This window comes from Linepithema humile, chromosome 3, assembly GCF_040581485.1.
Source record: "Linepithema humile isolate Giens D197 chromosome 3, Lhum_UNIL_v1.0, whole genome shotgun sequence".
In the NCBI taxonomy this organism is placed as follows: domain Eukaryota; kingdom Metazoa; phylum Arthropoda; class Insecta; order Hymenoptera; family Formicidae; genus Linepithema; species Linepithema humile.
Genome location: NC_090130.1, coordinates 5,965,982 through 5,983,121, shown reverse-complemented (window position 1 = coordinate 5,983,121; position 17,140 = coordinate 5,965,982). Strand labels below are relative to the sequence as shown.

Below are 17,140 nucleotides of genomic sequence, written 5' to 3'. Positions count from 1 at the left end.
GAACAGAAAAGAATTCTAGTCAAAAGACTTTTTAAAGACATTTCGACATACAAAATACGTTAACGATATAAGATTGAAGAATTTCTACAGTCTGTACTTTTTTTAAATAGGTACTAACTATTTTTAACTATTGTTTTAATTGTGCCTGTTTCACGATACTTTTAGGCTAATATTTTCCAGTAATAAAAAGGTATAAGTAATTATTCTAAATAAATATAATTTGCTCAATTTTTATACGGCTAAATTTGAATATGTATTTGTAATACTAATAAATATTGTAAAAGGAAAATATCTTTTAATTGAGCGAAATATGAAGTCTGCATCCAAGAAATGTAAATATTGATGTATGTAAATGTATCACTAATTATTATTAATTACATATGAATTATAAGCATAATATGTATAAGCTCAAATTTAAATTAGTTTTATTTATCTCTCGTGTGATAATGTAAAAATAATAAAATTAATCTCATTTTATATTTGTGTGAATAATAAATTTTTTTATACACAAAACCAATTTCCCAATTTTTATGATTTTACTTATATTTTGTATATCTTATTCTTATATAGGACTGTAATAAGAGAGAAAATATATAGAATTTAATTTTAGATTAATTAATCGGATCAATTAATTGTTTAAAAAAATTATATATAAATATATCATTTTTTTAAATTATATTGAATATTACCAGTTGTGATAAATTAAATTACGATTAGTGTTACCAATAAAGAGAATAAAATTCCCTAATAAAACTTACCTATGCTTCTCTTTGAAAAAAACTAATAATTAATAAGATATTTAGAATAAGGAGAAATAATTAATAATATATTTTACGTGCTCAGTATCGATTGATCGCTTCTCCGAAGATTCGTTTGTCTTAGGGTATATTCAGACAAACTTGCATTGCGCATAAGCATATGCAATAAGCGCATGCAAGTTGTGCGAATATATAATTAACTATACTGTTGTACTTTTGCATTTACGACCTACTGCAACTTCAAAGACTTACTATAATTAATATAAAACATTAATTATATAAACATAACTATTAATGCAAAAATATAAATATAAATTTAAAATAAAAACTGACGTCAGAAAAGAGCTCAATTCTTCAAGAAGGCATATGTTGAGTTTTTAAGATGGAAAAAGAGAGAAGAAAAACAGTGCAGAAAGTGCAAGTAAGATAGATAGACATCGACGACATATCAAGTCGCTCCGACAGCAGCACGACGGGACGTCACTAGTTTCGAAATTGCGTTTTTGCGGACTCTTCCGCGGTGCCTCCAGTTTCACTGACTCTCTCTATCTCCACGTCCCATCGTTTCCTAGCAATGTGTGATATTTTGTATGTACGATATGCGCCAAGTGAGTCATACGCGGGGCGTAATGTTACGTCAAAACAAAAACAATCCCGCTACTGCTAATTGTGAAGATACCGCAGCTGCGACAGTGCCCTTCTGGCTGGTTTTTCTGAGAGGAAAAGCGAATAAGGAAGCGGGGGCGGAAGTAGTCCCGTGGGTCGGATAATTTATGAACGCGCCACGGTGTGTGTATATACAGTGTGCGCGACGGCGAAGGTGAAAATGTTGATGAAGACCGCAGCGCGCTGACACGACGGGCGGCACGACGGGAGTGGGACGCGTTTTGCGAATACAGTGAAAGCGGCAGCGACTGGGACGATCATCGTGATCGGTGAGATTGTTAATAGTACGAGAGAAGAGTCGCGCGATGATGTCCGCGATGTGCTTGCGCCCCATTGCAACGCTGCGACCATCGTTAAAATACCACCGCGTTTCGTTTTGCAGACGTCGTTAATCAGGTGCCGACGTCGTTTACGCATCGTGTGTTTATTCACGCCGTTTACTCGCTCGTCGTGCCGTTTATTCCGCGCTTCTTAACGCGACGATATTTCGCACATTATCACTCCCCAGGTGTTGAAGGTTGATCAGCTGTTGTGGGTGTTCCGCTCATAATATCCAAATAATTGGTGATTTCCAGTTTCGAGGATTTAACGTCGAGACTCCGCTAAATGTAATGTCAACGGCACAGGTGTGAAAATTCGCTTGGAAATAAGAACATTTAACAGAGCGTGTCAGAAGCTTAACACGCACGTAGAATATGTGCAGGAGGTAACGTTGAACGACGAGGATTATGACGAACGGCGTAAAGATCTATCTGTGTACGCGCAACTCCGGGATACACTGTGTGAATTCGTCATGTACATATGATCATCCGAGTTCATGCGTTCTCTTACTGTCAGCGGTGAGCAAACGACGACGGGCGCGGAAGGCGGCGGCTCATCGCCAGGAGATCAACAAACGCAGTCCTCGTCGTCCGTAACCGGTAGCGACGGTGTTCAGGGGATGCCTAGCCTACACTCGCTCGTCTTACGACGAGCTCCGCTAACAGATATGGGTGCCGCAACCAGCTCGGTGACGTCTGTCAATCCTCCCGCTAAAATCACGACTAATCAGAAAAAGATTGACAAGACGAAACTCAGCGGCATCAGGCTACCTCTGATACGCAAAGAAGCTAGCGTAGTGAATCTCTCTTTAACAGAGAGGACTGCACCGGGAAAAGAGGCGGATGCACCACTTCTACGACCTGAAAGTAGCGCAAGTCTGGAAGCACGCGGCGGCAGTTGGATGAACCTGGGTCCTGGTGTACTGAGAAAATGCGAAACCGCAGTAGGATTAAGCACCTCAGCACTGGAAGGAAGACCCATAAATCGTAGTAGAGTCTGCTCTCGCTGCTCCAGTTTGTTATCCCTGGCGTCCAGCTCGCGTTATAGCTTGGCTGCTGGCAACTTTGTTCCTGCTGGTTCGCAACAGACAATCGGACGAATATTTTGTAAACTGTGTCTCGTCGATACTTCTCTCTCCAAAACATGTAAAATCGAGGGATGTGGTTGTTCCTATTGTAAAGATGTAAGTCAAAGTTTTCATAGGAAATCACTTGTTACACTTGAGAAAGATGAGTACTTTTGTTATGTACACAGAGATACTTATGGCTCTATCTTTTAGTGCATGCGTGCCTATGTAGAATTTGAGATTGAGGAAGGTGCGTATGAAATTAGTTGTCCAGATGCTCAGTGCGATCACGGCGCAATACTATCTTTGAAGGAGATATCCAGCCTTGTCAGTCCAGAACTTATGGAGAAACATTGCAAGTTTCGTTTAAATAGAGGTAAGTGACGTTGACTTTGCATCTTTTGGAATGCAATGTATATATGCAAATGATGCAGTTTCCTGCCTAAGATATTTGTGATTGAAATCACTTATATTATATATATATATATTAATAAATTTTGATATGATTTGTACACAGATGTATCAATGGATAAAGGTCGTGCATGGTGTCCTCGAGCGGGTTGTGAAACGATATGTTCAATAAATAGCAGCAATGGTGGAAGCGGCACTCCTTTAGGTCCTGTTCACTGTCCCAATTGCTCCACAGATTTCTGCTCAATATGTCGGGAACCTTGGCACAATGGGCCCTGTTCAGATCTTCCGTTAGGGATACCATTCGGCAGCGATCACATTAAATGTTGTCCTATGTGTTCTGTGCCGATAGAAAAGGATGAAGGTTGTGCTCAAATGATGTGCAAAAGATGTAAACACGTGTTTTGCTGGTACTGTTTAGCATCCTTAGATGTGAGTATTTAAAGAGATATAAAAAAAAGTATGCGGTTTAAAAATTTTTGACATAACTTCGCATATAAGAATACTGATGATATAATTAATTAATATCTTTAAATTTTGTTGCTACCGTAGGATGACTTTCTGTTGCGACATTACGACAAGGGACCATGTAAGAATAAATTGGGTCATTCACGTGCGTCCGTGATATGGCATCGAACGCAAGTTATTGGGATCTTCGCTGGTTTTGGCCTACTTCTACTTGTCGCATCGCCCTTGTTATTATTAGCGGCACCTTGCATCGTATGCTGTAAATGTCGCGTTTGCGGCTCTTCCAGATTGGAACAGGAGGAAGGTGACACGGCAACATAGAACCTTCCAAACTTTTTAATCGAATCACGGTTAATCATTTCTTTGAGCTAAAATAGATATTTTTCCTAAACTTCCACATATGGGAGATAATATGATTGGCAACTTATATAGATATACATTGCATTTTGTTAAGTTTACATATTATTTTATTTTTGCGCGTTACTAGAGGATATATTATTATAGAGAAGCAGAATATGTATATATATTTCTTGTCAGTCAAGCATATTGTGTGATTACCTATATATTTATATTTTACTTAGAGAGACGTTATTTGCACAGATAAGAGCTAGTGCGAATTGTATAGTTATAATTTGATTGTTTTCCTGATGTACACTTATTTTATAGTCACTTAATTTTTATATGATGATTAATTTTATAAAATAAATTTTATGATTAAACTCGTATGATAATTGTGATTAAAGCAAGTCTAACGATTTACAAATACTCATAATGAATTATTATACAAGAACATTCCAAAAATTTATATATATATATGTCGCACATCAGATTTATTATACTGCCCAAAAATATTATAAACTGTGCTGTGTAAATTACGCTTTCATTAATTTATACATTTATTACCAAGATACGAGCTTAATAATTTTTGTTTTTGTAAAAATGCCGATTCTTTGATTCACCAATATTAAATTATTCAATATTAATATAACTGAATGTACTAGGTGCGCAACTAAGTTTCCGGGTTTCACACATGAATGGCGCTAACGATACATGTAGTCGATATACATGTCTAAAGTTGTGTTTTTTTATTAACTTGGACATCTGTCAACAATAACCAGTTATAATACCAACACATATCGCAACGCAAAAATTTTTTTCTAACAATAAAGATGTCGAGTTTTGTGCCAACTAAACAGCATTTGCGGGAAGCTTTGCTTTTCTGCTTCAACTTGAAAGAAAATGCAGCTGAAGCAGGTCGTTTGCTTAAGAAAGCCTACGGCAAACATGCACCATCGAAAACTACCTGTAAAGATTGGTTTAAACGCTTCAGAAGTGGCGATTTCGACACTGAGGACAAGGAGCGCTCCGGAAGACCAAAAACATTTGAGGACGCCGATCTGCAAGCGTTATTGGATGAAAATGATACGCAAACACAAGACAACAACAACTGATAAATTTGAACCATGCATTGCTCGAAAAACGGCCAGAATGGGACACGAGACACGAACGAGTAATATTGCAGCACGACAACGCTCCGTGCCATCGCACTTCCATCGTCCAGGACACCATCAAAACGCTGAAATGGGATCTGCTACCGCACCCGCTGTATTCACCAGACCTGGCCCCTTCCGATTATCACTTGTTCCGGTCGATGGCGCATGGCTTGGCTGGGCTACACTTGGCCAATTTCGAAGAAGTGCAGAATTGGTTGGATGAATGGTTTCGATTCAAAGACGCGTCGTTTTATCGTCGCGGTATTCATGTATTGCCAGAGAGATGGCAAAAATGTGTAGCTAGCGAGGGACGATATTTTGAATAAACCGTTTTTTGTATTTCTCTTGAAATTTTCCATTTTGCATTGATAAAAAAAACCCGGAAACTTAGTTGCGCACCTAGTATAATTAAATTATAATATTATCTTAAAACACAGTGTATATCTCTATATGTGTGCCCACGTCGAATTACAAGGCTCAGCTCTATATTTTTATTGTAAAACGAATCTTAATCATCAAGTATTAGATTGTACAATATTCTATTTTCGTTATTTTAATTTATGGGTGCTTTCGTGTTTATTTTTGTGATTTAATCGTATGTACATTACATGTACATTAATTTAGAACGAGTGACAAATAGTAGGTAAATATAACTATTATATAAAAGATATCTCACAATTATGCATTTTATCATCGAAATTGAGAGTGTTGTTATTATGTATTTAACACGTTTGTTATTGATCGATGTGTGAGCTGTGCAGTTAACGTTTGACATTAAGAATCTATAAATCAATATGTGCCATGTGATTGCGAGATTCTACAGAATACTTCCGAGGAGCTAGAGACCTGTAATAAAGAAAATTTGTACCGAAACGTGTTAATTACATCCACGATAATCATCATAATATGCATCATGAGTGAAATTTAGATTGTTAAAGATCATGGATATGAATAATCAACTTCGGACAATAGTTATATGTTATTTCTGCGAAACAGGTTCTTACCATGATTAATAAACCATATGAATATCAAATAAACGACAAAAAATTATTACATATATGTATCAATTACATATATGTGAATTATGTAATGAATATATGTGGTATTTTGTATATATAATAACTGACGCATATAAGACAGATATACATTTGGACGTTCGAAAAAACGATGCATTTTTCATAAACATTATAAACAATTCAGCAGACCATTGTGTTATATGTATAAATTACTGAGTAGCTGATTTTTCGCTATTTTACGTCAGAACTGTTAAAATATCTCATTTGTTGTATTATTAATATCGTATGTAAATATAAAAAGACACATACACATATACGTGTATGGAATTATGCATTTGAGTGTATGTGCACTCGTGTGTCAAAAATAAAAATGTAATAAAATAAGAGTATCGCATATTATGTTTGTCTCTTCAAACAAATTCCTTTATCTGCTGATTTATCAATAGTTTGCTGCTACTAGTGTAGCTAAGCAATAAGCAAAGGAGCATAAAAATATAAAATATCGTCCAAAATTCATTTTAGACTCTTGTGTAAAAAAAATTCGTTAAATATTTATGAACTGTACATATACACAGTTCATATATATATATATATATATATATATATATATATATATATATATATATATAATAACATCTCGTACACAAAGTAGGGAAAGAAATTGCCCAAGGTCTACCAATCGATATCGATGACGTCAAAACCGAGAAATGTAGCATAAATTATTTCTTGGCTTGCGTTTAGCATGCAAGATTTTAACTGATAAAAAATAATATTGCTTTGTTTAGCAGTTTGCAAACATCTCAATGCGCTGTGTTACGACGCGTTTTATGTTAATATTTATTAATATATTTTTGTGGTAATGGTAATGCCATTATCATGATCTTATAAATATGTTAAAATTGTGTCCCGTTAATTTAAGAAACTTGTTTAACCGGTAAGAGTTGGATGGGAGAACTGCCGAATTATTATTCTATTTTTCCACTACATTTATATAAACAGCTCGAGAATAGTCCAGGTAAAAAAAATGTCGAAACGTTACAACAGGAGTCAAAGATCTTTAGATAAAATTATTATACGTAAAAAGTACAGTAAATATACAAATCAGCTCTATTGTATTTATTGATAGGAAATCTTTTCGTTGTTCCCGTGTTTCGCTCTTTCATTTTTGCATGAGAGAATATATATCAGAGAAGATAAAAAGTTAGAAATATTACAATAACAAGAAATGAAATTGTAATAACCCATAATAAGAAATAAAATTGTAAAAACCGATAGTAAATCTCAGTAAGCTGGCTACAATATCTTCAAAAGTAAAAAAGAAAAGTGCTAATCGATGTGACTTTAGACTACTATATATACAATTAGATTTTTGCTTCATTAAAGTCCAATGCAAATATAGATTTCAATTTCAACAGTTGTGCAACTGTTTAACTGCTTACCGAACAAACAGCTGTTTCTCGAATTATCATCTGGACAATTGTTGAATATATTGAAGCAAAAACATAACCTCTTTTTATAATGTGAGTTGCCAGAGTGTTTATAATGCCTAATTAATATTATAATTAACATTTTTCAAACAATATAAACATTCTAATAACTTTTATTGATTTATTATCATTGGTATTTATAGAAAGAAATTCTTACTATATAATATTTAGCCGAATCGCACAAGCAACTGCAGTTATAAATGTCAAAATTCATAGAGCCGAAAATTCACATCAATTATAATTTATATCATCTTTTATCGAATTATATTTTTGTAATATTAGATCGATTTATCGACACATATCACGTACAATTGTTTTTTTAAACATGGTCAATTATTGATCCTCAAGAAATTTGTCTCACAGGATACTTTAGATTTAAAAAATTCATGTATAAATTATTTAACTACGATTTTTAGTTAACAACTTTACAATAATAAAGATACTGATGTGTTAAAATTAATATGATTAACAGCTTCATTAGTATTTTTATTTTTGTAGATTTGTAATATGTCAAAATGTACCTGATAAGAAGCACGTGCCGTTCTTAATTGTCATATCATACGGCTTCTTGTGATATTCATTTCAAAGATTTTTGCCAAATATATTTACATTTCATTGAATATAGTTAAAGGTATATCAACATTCATCATTTATCAGTTAGCAATAGAACTAATGCAAACGTTTTCCGATATTTTTATGTAGAGATAATATGTTAATGTGTTAACAACATATCCATATAGAAATTAATTTTCAAATTTTGTTTAAAAAACAATTAATCTGTAGTTATGATTTAACGAGGAAATAATCTTTGCTTTTTTTTATAGAACCCATTTATTACTTGCTACATAATTTGTTGTACGAAAGTATTATGCAATTAAGAATAAAAGTTAATCGGAATGAAAAAATTCGCATCCAAAGAATACGTTAGATATCTGGTGGAATGTGCACGAGCAAGCAGATTTTAGAACTTCACTAACCTGCATACTCGACAATTCACACGCATTATCTAATGTATTACGCTTGCTGATGTCGATGACGAATCATTAGTAGATTAGGAGATGGTATATATTTTACTTTAACAAGTCTATAATCTTTCTAAAAAGCTGCGGGTAAGTTATATATAAAATACACATTAAAAAATATTTGTTAAGAAATAAGAAAAACGCGAACAAATGATGTGTGATACAATAGTAAATGATTGTAAATAGTAGTAGGATTGTAAAATAGTTAGTGCCAAAAGAAAATTCTAAAACTAAAATTAGTAGATCTAATATCTAGATAAAATAAAAAACGGACAACGATATTGACGATATAGTAGAGATTTCCGGATGAATGGATTACTTAAGAAGACCCTTAGCCTTGAACAGCTCTCTCATCAATCCTTTCAGATATCCTATCTCGCGCTGCACTTCCTCCAGTTGAGTTTTCAACTTTTCGTTATGCTCGGTAAGCTCGCGCTCCTCGCCTTCTATCTCCTTAATTTCTTGCTTCTTCTTCTGACGGTAACGCGTAGCCGCGTTCTTATTCTGTTCCTTTTTTCGTACTTTCTTGTCCTCGACAGATGGTCGAGAATAAGGTTTGTGACGGTTCTTCGATGAATCATAAACTGAATGTTTCAAACTTTGTCTCTCAGACTCAAAACTCCAATCGGGATCATCGGCGGAATCTTCATTCGAGATGCAACTGCCGCCGGAGCTGGTGCACGGACTCGACGGTGACGGTATGTCCTCAGCGTGTGAGCGAACATATTCATCCACTACCGCTAAGTCATTCGCAACATCCCCGCCGAGCGGACTTAGCGATATATTCTCGGGGTTCCATTGGCGCGGCGAATCGCTTGCGTACAGCGATTCTTCCGCTGGAACGACCATATTGTAAATGGGTTGACCGGCGGTGTACAGAGGTTGAACGGGCTGTAGGGTGACCAACAGCTGCGTGTCAACATTGATTGCTTTATGAGGGGGTGATTGCGGAGGAGTGAGCGTGGAGCTGGTTGGCGGAATGATCTGATGGCAAGCTTCGACATCTCCCAAGACAGTTTCAAATTCTTGTAAAAGAGTTTGCGTGTCATCTTGCTGCTGTTGCTGCACTTTCACGATAGTCGGATAGACGATCGGCGGCGGCTGCGGTGGTTTATTTTGGCCGTTCTCAGAAACGGATATTTGATCGAATATAGGCAGCTCGATCTTCTCTTCAAGCCAATCTGAGAAGGGTTCTGCAAGCAAAACGGATAATAGATTTGATTAGAACGGCACGGCATTTGCGCGCGTTTGTCTTACGGGTTTTCAATCTACGTAAATAATATTGTGCGACTTCTTTGTATAGGGTCGCGCGGCCGGCGCCATAGATTGAAATACGCTCGTCTTGTTTCTAATTGACATCTGCGTATCAGTTTGCGCGCGCTAGGCACGCAGACAACTTCTTGTAATGTATTCGTTTGTAAATGATTCACATGCATTTCTTGGTACGCGCTTTTGTTATAGATAGCATAAGACGCAATTCGCATGTTTCTAAAAAAGTGGCATGAATGGTGAATATATGCAGAATCAGGGGTGATCGATCTCTCGACAATGACGTATTTCCTATAACGTTACATTGTTTACGACATGATATTCAAGAAATTATATTATCCATCTTTTATATAGAGACAATAGCAGACCGGAACACGATATATATTTTTTCAGAAAATTTTTTTCTTATTCTTTCGGTAGTAGTACTTGTGTCCATGTAACAATGTTGTTCTAACAAAGAAGATAAAAAAAAAACGCATATTTTGCAATAATATTTTGATGTATAATATGGATCTTGTTGATCTTAAAATTAAAATCACCTATAGTAGTTAACAGTACTTGTTGACACGTTGCGCGTTATACAATAAGTAGGTGTGGCACATTGATATATACACAATTTCATGGACGTTTACTGATTTAACTAGGAAAACAAGTCTCTCATTTGCAATTTCTTATAATACGATCAACTTCTTGGATATTGCGGTGATTTGATATTCCGCATGCAAAGCAATGTGTTTGAAAAAAAAGAAAAAAAAAAAAAATTTTTTTTAATATTAACGATTGATGTGGCCTTGTTCAACTTGAATTCAAAGCGCTCTGAAAACGCTAAGAGATATAGCTAAATACCTAAAATGCATTCTTTAATAATATTATAATTTTCGTATGCTCTACGACAGCCGTGACCTATTTTCTTATGAAACTGACCAGTGGTTATTGGATGTTATCTTCATTTAAATACAGAGGGCAAAAGGTTAGATAAGAACATTTCTGTATTCGGAAGTCTCACAAAGGCACACAAAGAACTTTCAAGAGAATAGAGATTCGAAAAATGGAGTAACAATAAGCTTTGGACATCGGAATTAACATATAAATTCGATAAAATATACACGTGTATATATCGTAATTTTTTTGTACGAATTTATTATAAAAATAAAAAGAGCATTGAATTGACTACCATATCTCAAAGCAATTCAAACTTATTTTGTAGTATTCTTACGTCATAATTTCTAATATGTCTTGTAATGTTTTATAACAAACGAGTTAATCGATTCAACAATATGCTAAAACACGAACAAATAGCGAACGAAACCAATGCATAAGACTATTAATTTTTAAATAAGACCTAACGTAAGTATACTTGCGGATCAAAGAGGAAACAAATTGCTGCGTGTATATTCTCATGTATATACGAACGACTCTCTGTGTGTGTGTGTGTGTATATGTGTTTATTTATCGAGCATGTGATTCGGCGTTTTATTTTTCACTTTAAACGCTAGTAGCCTGCGAGTTTTATCTGTCGTCGACCTAACGGGAAGTAGCTTAGTAGCTTACGCAAGAATAGTGTCAAGGTGTTTACTCAAACTTTCCCTGAAAAAATCACACATTTTTAAAAACATTTTATTCAAATTTCTAAGCAGTATCACAATATTTTGAGATATTTATACGCTAATTTCTTTTGAACTCACATGAGAAAAAGTTGAAAACCATTTCGTAATTAGATTTGAAAGATATTGAAAACAGCGAAAAACTTTCACAAAATAAATATTTTGTATTGCATAAAACTTTTCATTCTTTTGTTTCTAAGAAATATAATGAAAGAAAGTTTGTATATTAAGAATACATATACGGTACTTTTAAAGATAAATGTCTACAAATTGAAGGAGGCCTAATTGCCGACTCGACTGATTCGATTTCCATGTGCTCGCAAAACGAAGTTGAAAGCCTCGAACAATTTCAATACTCTGCAAATTGTAGATTTTTTCAGATAGTATACACCTCGAGTGTGAAATCTGCCCAATGTAAGGGGAACACAAACATTCCATCTGGTTGCATAATTACGACAAATAAATCGTTCACTCGCGCATAATTTTATAAAAAAAAAAACTTTTAAACAAAAGAAAAAGATTATTTAGAAAAATGAGCAGAATCGAAGCATTGCAAATGTATAGAGCCATCTTCATAAGATGGAATTTTCTGCGAAAAAAGAAATCGACAAATTTTTGACGTTACGTTCTTTTAAAAAACGCAAACAATGCACCATGTGTAATAAGCTGCATAACAATCGTAAAATAAAATTAATCATTATGCTTGTATTTATAACATAACCAGATAACATATTTGCTCTCTCTCTGCGGCGATTGGGCAAATTTTGCATTATTCATCGGACTTGGAGCAGAACTAGCAAAACATCGAAGTGGGGCGGGCAGGAGGGTGTGTGAAAGAGAAAGGGGGGGAGGGAAACCTACCGCTGTAGCATAGGGCAGCCATCGCTTGGTGTTTTCCTTGTTAGAGGAATGGGAGGTGGGAGGCTGAGTGTGTGTTTAATGTAGCTGTTTGGGAAAGGCCGATGATTCCAATATGATCGTTCCTTCGGTAGCGCCGACGTAGCGCGCCACAATCCGTATGACGACGAAGAAGAACGCGTAATTCTTCCACGTGTGATTGCCCTGGATATTTTCCGATACTCAGCGTCTTTTCACGAGCTTCTGGGAGTTGACGATGATCTCTCGATTCCACGTGTAACGATATGCGAACTGCATGCTATTATACAACATTAGTACACTCCACCATCGAGATGCCGGGTCGTTTTCGTGGATCGACTTTAGAGATGCCAGTCTCGTAAGATTACCGGCGATGCGTCTCCGTTTTCGTCAGGGCGCACCGATGCCCATGCAAGATCGCTCACGCGCTCCGCCGAATCGGCACAAGGGGGGGAGTGGGGAAGGGCGGTCGATCGGTCTTCGCTATTCCGCAGATGTTTCGCGATAGCTCGTTACCCGTCTCTTCAGGACGAAGATAACCGGCACTGTCCTTAAACTCGCGCGGGATTCTATTGTCTCTGTATCGATGGACGAGTCACGATGAGCCGTGCGAGCACCGGGATCCCGAACTTGAATTTTCCCAAACACGACGTAAGGCCTCCGACACAACACGTGCTTCCGCTGACGAACGGTACGAGGTTCGTCGCAGTTTCGCGGGAATCACCTGTCGCGCGCGTGCCGTTTTACACTCTCTTCAGAAAGGAGCAAACACAAAGAGCATGAGGAAGTTGCGTGCCTCCTCCTCGTGAAACGGACTTGCGGGACGACTTCGCTCGTAGAGAGGAATCGCGGTGACTCCACGGCGATGAGAAAAATGCAATTTTCGTGTAAACAGGCACCGTGTGACAGGCGAGATATCCAAGTATCACGAGGCAGGGGAAGATACGGTCGACGCAGTCACAGACACTGACAAGAGAGATATTGAGAACCCTGTGGACGGGCGAACAATTAGATACTGATGTAGCGCGACTGCTCCGCGAACGGCGATCGTACAAATCGTTCTTTACTGGCCTGCATACTACCGCGGAACCACTCCTGCTTATCTTTGGACTTTCCCCTCCGTCGCCACTACTCCCTCTTCTCAATCTCGCTGTTAACACCGTCGTCACCCCTCTATCGGCCGCAAAGTTGAAGCCATTTGCGTAGAGGTTAACCAGTTTGTCCCACTCTTTTTTGTAGAAAAAAAAAGTGGAGGAACGCGGGGGAGCGACGCAAGGAGAGAGAGGAAGAAAGAGAGACCAAGTGTGTACCGAGTGATACTGGCGAGAAAGAATGAAAGTGATAGGGGAGTACGAAATCGAACGAAAATACCAGTTCTCACATTTTTTTGCGCGCAGCGCGGAAAAATGCGAAAAGTAGGCGATTCTTAAGTTAATGCGCATTCACGTGCGTCTTGTCGTGTCCTTAGCCGCAACTCGCTCTCGATTATATTTACGCGCGTGTGGAGATTGCGAAGTCTCCTCTCGGTAGCATACGGCAACTTTTTGTAACGCGCTCCTCCTTCATCGAGATATCATATCGTTGATTTACGACGACGCGGCCGTCTCTGCTGAATTGTATTTATAACAACATGCGTTTAATACACTGTCGAGAATGCGATTGAGATTTCTTACTGCTCAGATACGATAATATGTGAATTGTCTGGCATGTAATTATGAACACGAGGATTCGCGATTTAACTCTAGGTGCGAGTTTTTGCTGCAATTCCGAGCGCGACTATTTCACATTCAATAATTGCATTCTTGTATTATTGCATGTGATTATACAGTAAAGTTAATAAACGATTACCTATTGTAGAGGTAATTTCTAACACTAGTATTTAACTTGTTAGAGGCGTTATGATAGATGTAAGTTTTTGACAATTAATATTGTAGTGTAAAATTTGTGAATTTTCCCGTTAATTAATAGCTTCGATAAGACAATTAACGCTCGTTACTGCAGACATTTTTCATAGTATGAGAAATATCTGTATCAATGTTTGTATGTGATAATAAGAGCAAAAAAATAAATTTTGTCAAGAATTTGTCTGGCTATTAATACTGTTTCAAGTCCGACTAGCACATTTAATGGAATTTTCCAGAGCAACGAACTGAAGTATTTTTATCGCGCTGTTTATCCCATTTCCGATATGATAGGTTTTAATAACAGATTCTTTGATCAATTTGTAAGTTTAAATTTGAGTGATTTTTACTTGCAATTTTACGAGTTTAATTCAACTTTTAATTGTGGAATTATTTAAGAATAAAAATTAAAAAAATTACAATGTTTTTTTCGAAATTTTTGCTTATAAAAAATAAACTCCAAATTTGTCAAAGCATTTGTTATTAAAATTTAACGCAATAATGATATAGAATCCAGTATAAAAATTTGAGTCACGTCAATAATTATGCCAGATATAAATTTGCATCAGAAAATCATGTTATGCATGTCATGTAAAAATCTAGATAATCCAAAGTTTTAAAAGCTGTATTTCCAGATAAGTATTCTTGTATTACGTTAACTCTTAAAATTGATAAAGTTCTTAATTTTTAAAGAAACTGAAAGAAAAGTAGAGAAGAGTTAATTTGTAAATATTAATCATAGATTAATAATAATCTCTATTTAATTTTCTAATTATTATTGTATAATAAATATATATAAAATTACAGGTTCTATTTCCTTATATAGCTCATTATTGACTTGTCTTGTTATTATGTAAGAACTTAAGAAGATAAGACTACTCATACAACTTTTGAATATTCATTCTTTCATGTGTGTTAATCATGTTCTAATAACAAGATATTTATACTGTATTTGAAGATACTTAAGACCAAGATTTAACATGCCATTATTATTATTCAGTTTCTTGTTAGAAAGAACATAAAATATTATTGGATATTATCATTAATCTGTTAAATATTGACTAACAAATCACAGAAATTAAAGATAAAACAATTACCTTCTTTGATCCATTCGTCCAATTCTTCTAAGAGTTTTTTAGCTACTTGGGCACGGGAGGGGTGATGATCATCATACATAACAGGCTCCGCAGCATTTTTAGAAAGTTCTGTAGACTTGTCATCGAATAAAAGCCAATCATTATCAATCTCTAGCGGCGGTGTCCCACTGGGAGACACCGGCTCGTACTTCCATAACCACATCTCCTGATCTTGACTCGACATTTTCAATGCGAATCAAACCGAAGGGTATTAAAGAATGATGAAAAGAAATTTGTGTCGGATTAGCGACGTAGCTCGTGATGAGCGCCATATTGGCCCTGAAAAATAAGAAATTTGACATTGTAAGTACCTAACATAATAACTGTCACTGCTGATATTGATATCAATACATTAAAGAGGATGACACTATCGATTTTCGAGAACCGAAAGACAGTCTTGCAAAAGATCTCAAAGCGATTAGAAGTTTTGGAAGAAGAGCTAGTGAAGTGAATAAAAGAGGACTGATAAGTGCGAGGAAGATCGAGTGAGATCAGACCAATCATTTTGAGAGACATTAATCAGATTTTTATTAAATATTTCTTGTAACCGTTATCAATTTCGTGTTCTACTTTTTCTTTTTGTTATTATTTTTGAATAAAATTTTGTTGAACATTATAAGCGCTTACAATATTAATTATATATAAAATAAAAAAAAAATATTTCTACTTTTCCACTTTTAGTTCGTTAATTTTGTTTTTAAAGAGAACATAGATTTTTAGCTCAGTTTCTTTTCATTCATTATTCTCAATTTAATCAATTTGGATTAAAAGGCTAATTAAATTTACATCTTAATGATTAATAGTAAACAATAACATGAATGAGAAGATGCCAAGTTTCGTCCTAGAAATCATTGTATATCAATTATTCGCCGCTTATCTTTGTGGAAAATGATTTTTTTAAAACACGCCATTGGACTCGAAGTGAACACCAGTTACTCATAAACAGTTCGTTTCACGTTATGACGCAACACGAGGCTATCATCTGGCAAGATCTCTCGACTAGTCTGAAACCGATAACGCAACTGGAATACGTATATGTATGTGATGTATGAACATAATAAACTAAAGGGTAACGAAAAAGATTGCGACATAAGAAGACATAACGATTTGACGTAGTCATTAGACGCGATGACTCACAAGATGGCCAGAGGCTTTCTTCGTACAACGCAAGAGAAATCCGAACACGACACGAAATATGAATATTCACAAGAAAATCAGTATTACTTACTCCATGATTTCTTAAGGATCGACGGCACACTTGCGTGTGCAAGCTCTTCGTTAAACTACAGATTCATCTTGCTCGTATTTTGAAACGTGGCAAAAATTTTAACGTCTTCCTTACAAGCTTCATGGATGAGGAATGTGAACGTACCCCGAAACAGCCCGAGCTTCGATCGACGGGATCACGTGATTTTTCCCACCATTCCTCGTGACCTATACTCCTCGCGATGTGATTGGTCAACAATATTGTTACTAGCATTCTAATGCATCGAGTAAATAGTCCATTTTCTTATTTTAGGAGTAATTTAGCGTACTTATTGTTTTCTTTCTTCTCTTAAGATTCTGATTAATACGCTGAACGGATAATATTTTATTTAAAATTTGATATATCCATGAAATGAGAAGCTATATTTGAACTGAACTTA

The 17,140-nt window shown here is 35.8% G+C and overlaps 2 protein-coding genes across 3 annotated transcripts; one reads left to right on the top strand and one right to left on the bottom strand.

Annotated features, from left to right (window-relative positions):
* The first annotated feature begins 1,163 nt into the window (after nucleotides 1–1,163).
* On the top strand, nucleotides 1,164–6,593 carry LOC105676630 (probable E3 ubiquitin-protein ligase RNF144A). The gene is made up of 4 exons (XM_012374674.2): nucleotides 1,164–2,928; nucleotides 3,025–3,187; nucleotides 3,329–3,654; nucleotides 3,775–6,593. Exons 1-4 carry the CDS (start codon nucleotides 2,242–2,244, stop codon nucleotides 4,009–4,011), a joined length of 1,413 nt encoding a protein of 470 aa, XP_012230097.1. The 5' UTR covers nucleotides 1,164–2,241; the 3' UTR covers nucleotides 4,012–6,593.
* Nucleotides 6,594–8,493: 1,900 nt separating this feature from the next.
* crc (bZIP transcription factor crc) lies at nucleotides 8,494–16,884 on the bottom strand. Of its 2 annotated transcripts, XM_012374368.2 has the most exons (3): nucleotides 16,723–16,884; nucleotides 15,456–15,773; nucleotides 8,494–9,901 (listed from the first exon to the last, which is right to left on the bottom strand). In XM_012374368.2, exons 2-3 carry the CDS (start codon nucleotides 15,676–15,678, stop codon nucleotides 9,024–9,026), a joined length of 1,101 nt encoding a protein of 366 aa, XP_012229791.1. In that variant the 5' UTR covers nucleotides 15,679–15,773; nucleotides 16,723–16,884; the 3' UTR covers nucleotides 8,494–9,023. The 2 variants fall into 2 exon arrangements, with proteins under 2 accessions (XP_012229791.1, XP_012229792.1); XM_012374369.2 differs by lacking the exons at nucleotides 15,456–15,773; nucleotides 16,723–16,884 and adding an exon at nucleotides 12,443–13,469.
* Between the last annotated feature and the right edge of the window lie 256 nt (nucleotides 16,885–17,140).

Bases quoted from the DNA above. Each gene is read 5' to 3' on its own strand.
- LOC105676630 (XM_012374674.2), top strand. From the start codon at position 2,242: ATGCGTTCTCTTACTGTCAGCGGTGAGCAAACGACGACGGGCGCGGAA. The intron at 2,929-3,024 runs GTAAGTCAAAGT...TCTATCTTTTAG, and splicing joins GTTGTTCCTATTGTAAAGAT to TGCATGCGTGCCTATGTAGA. The intron at 3,655-3,774 runs GTGAGTATTTAA...TTGCTACCGTAG, and splicing joins ACTGTTTAGCATCCTTAGAT to GATGACTTTCTGTTGCGACA.
- crc (XM_012374368.2), bottom strand. From the start codon at position 15,678: ATGTCGAGTCAAGATCAGGAGATGTGGTTATGGAAGTACGAGCCGGTG. The intron at 9,902-15,455 runs GTAATTGTTTTA...TTTTGCTTGCAG, and splicing joins GGACGAATGGATCAAAGAAG to AACCCTTCTCAGATTGGCTT.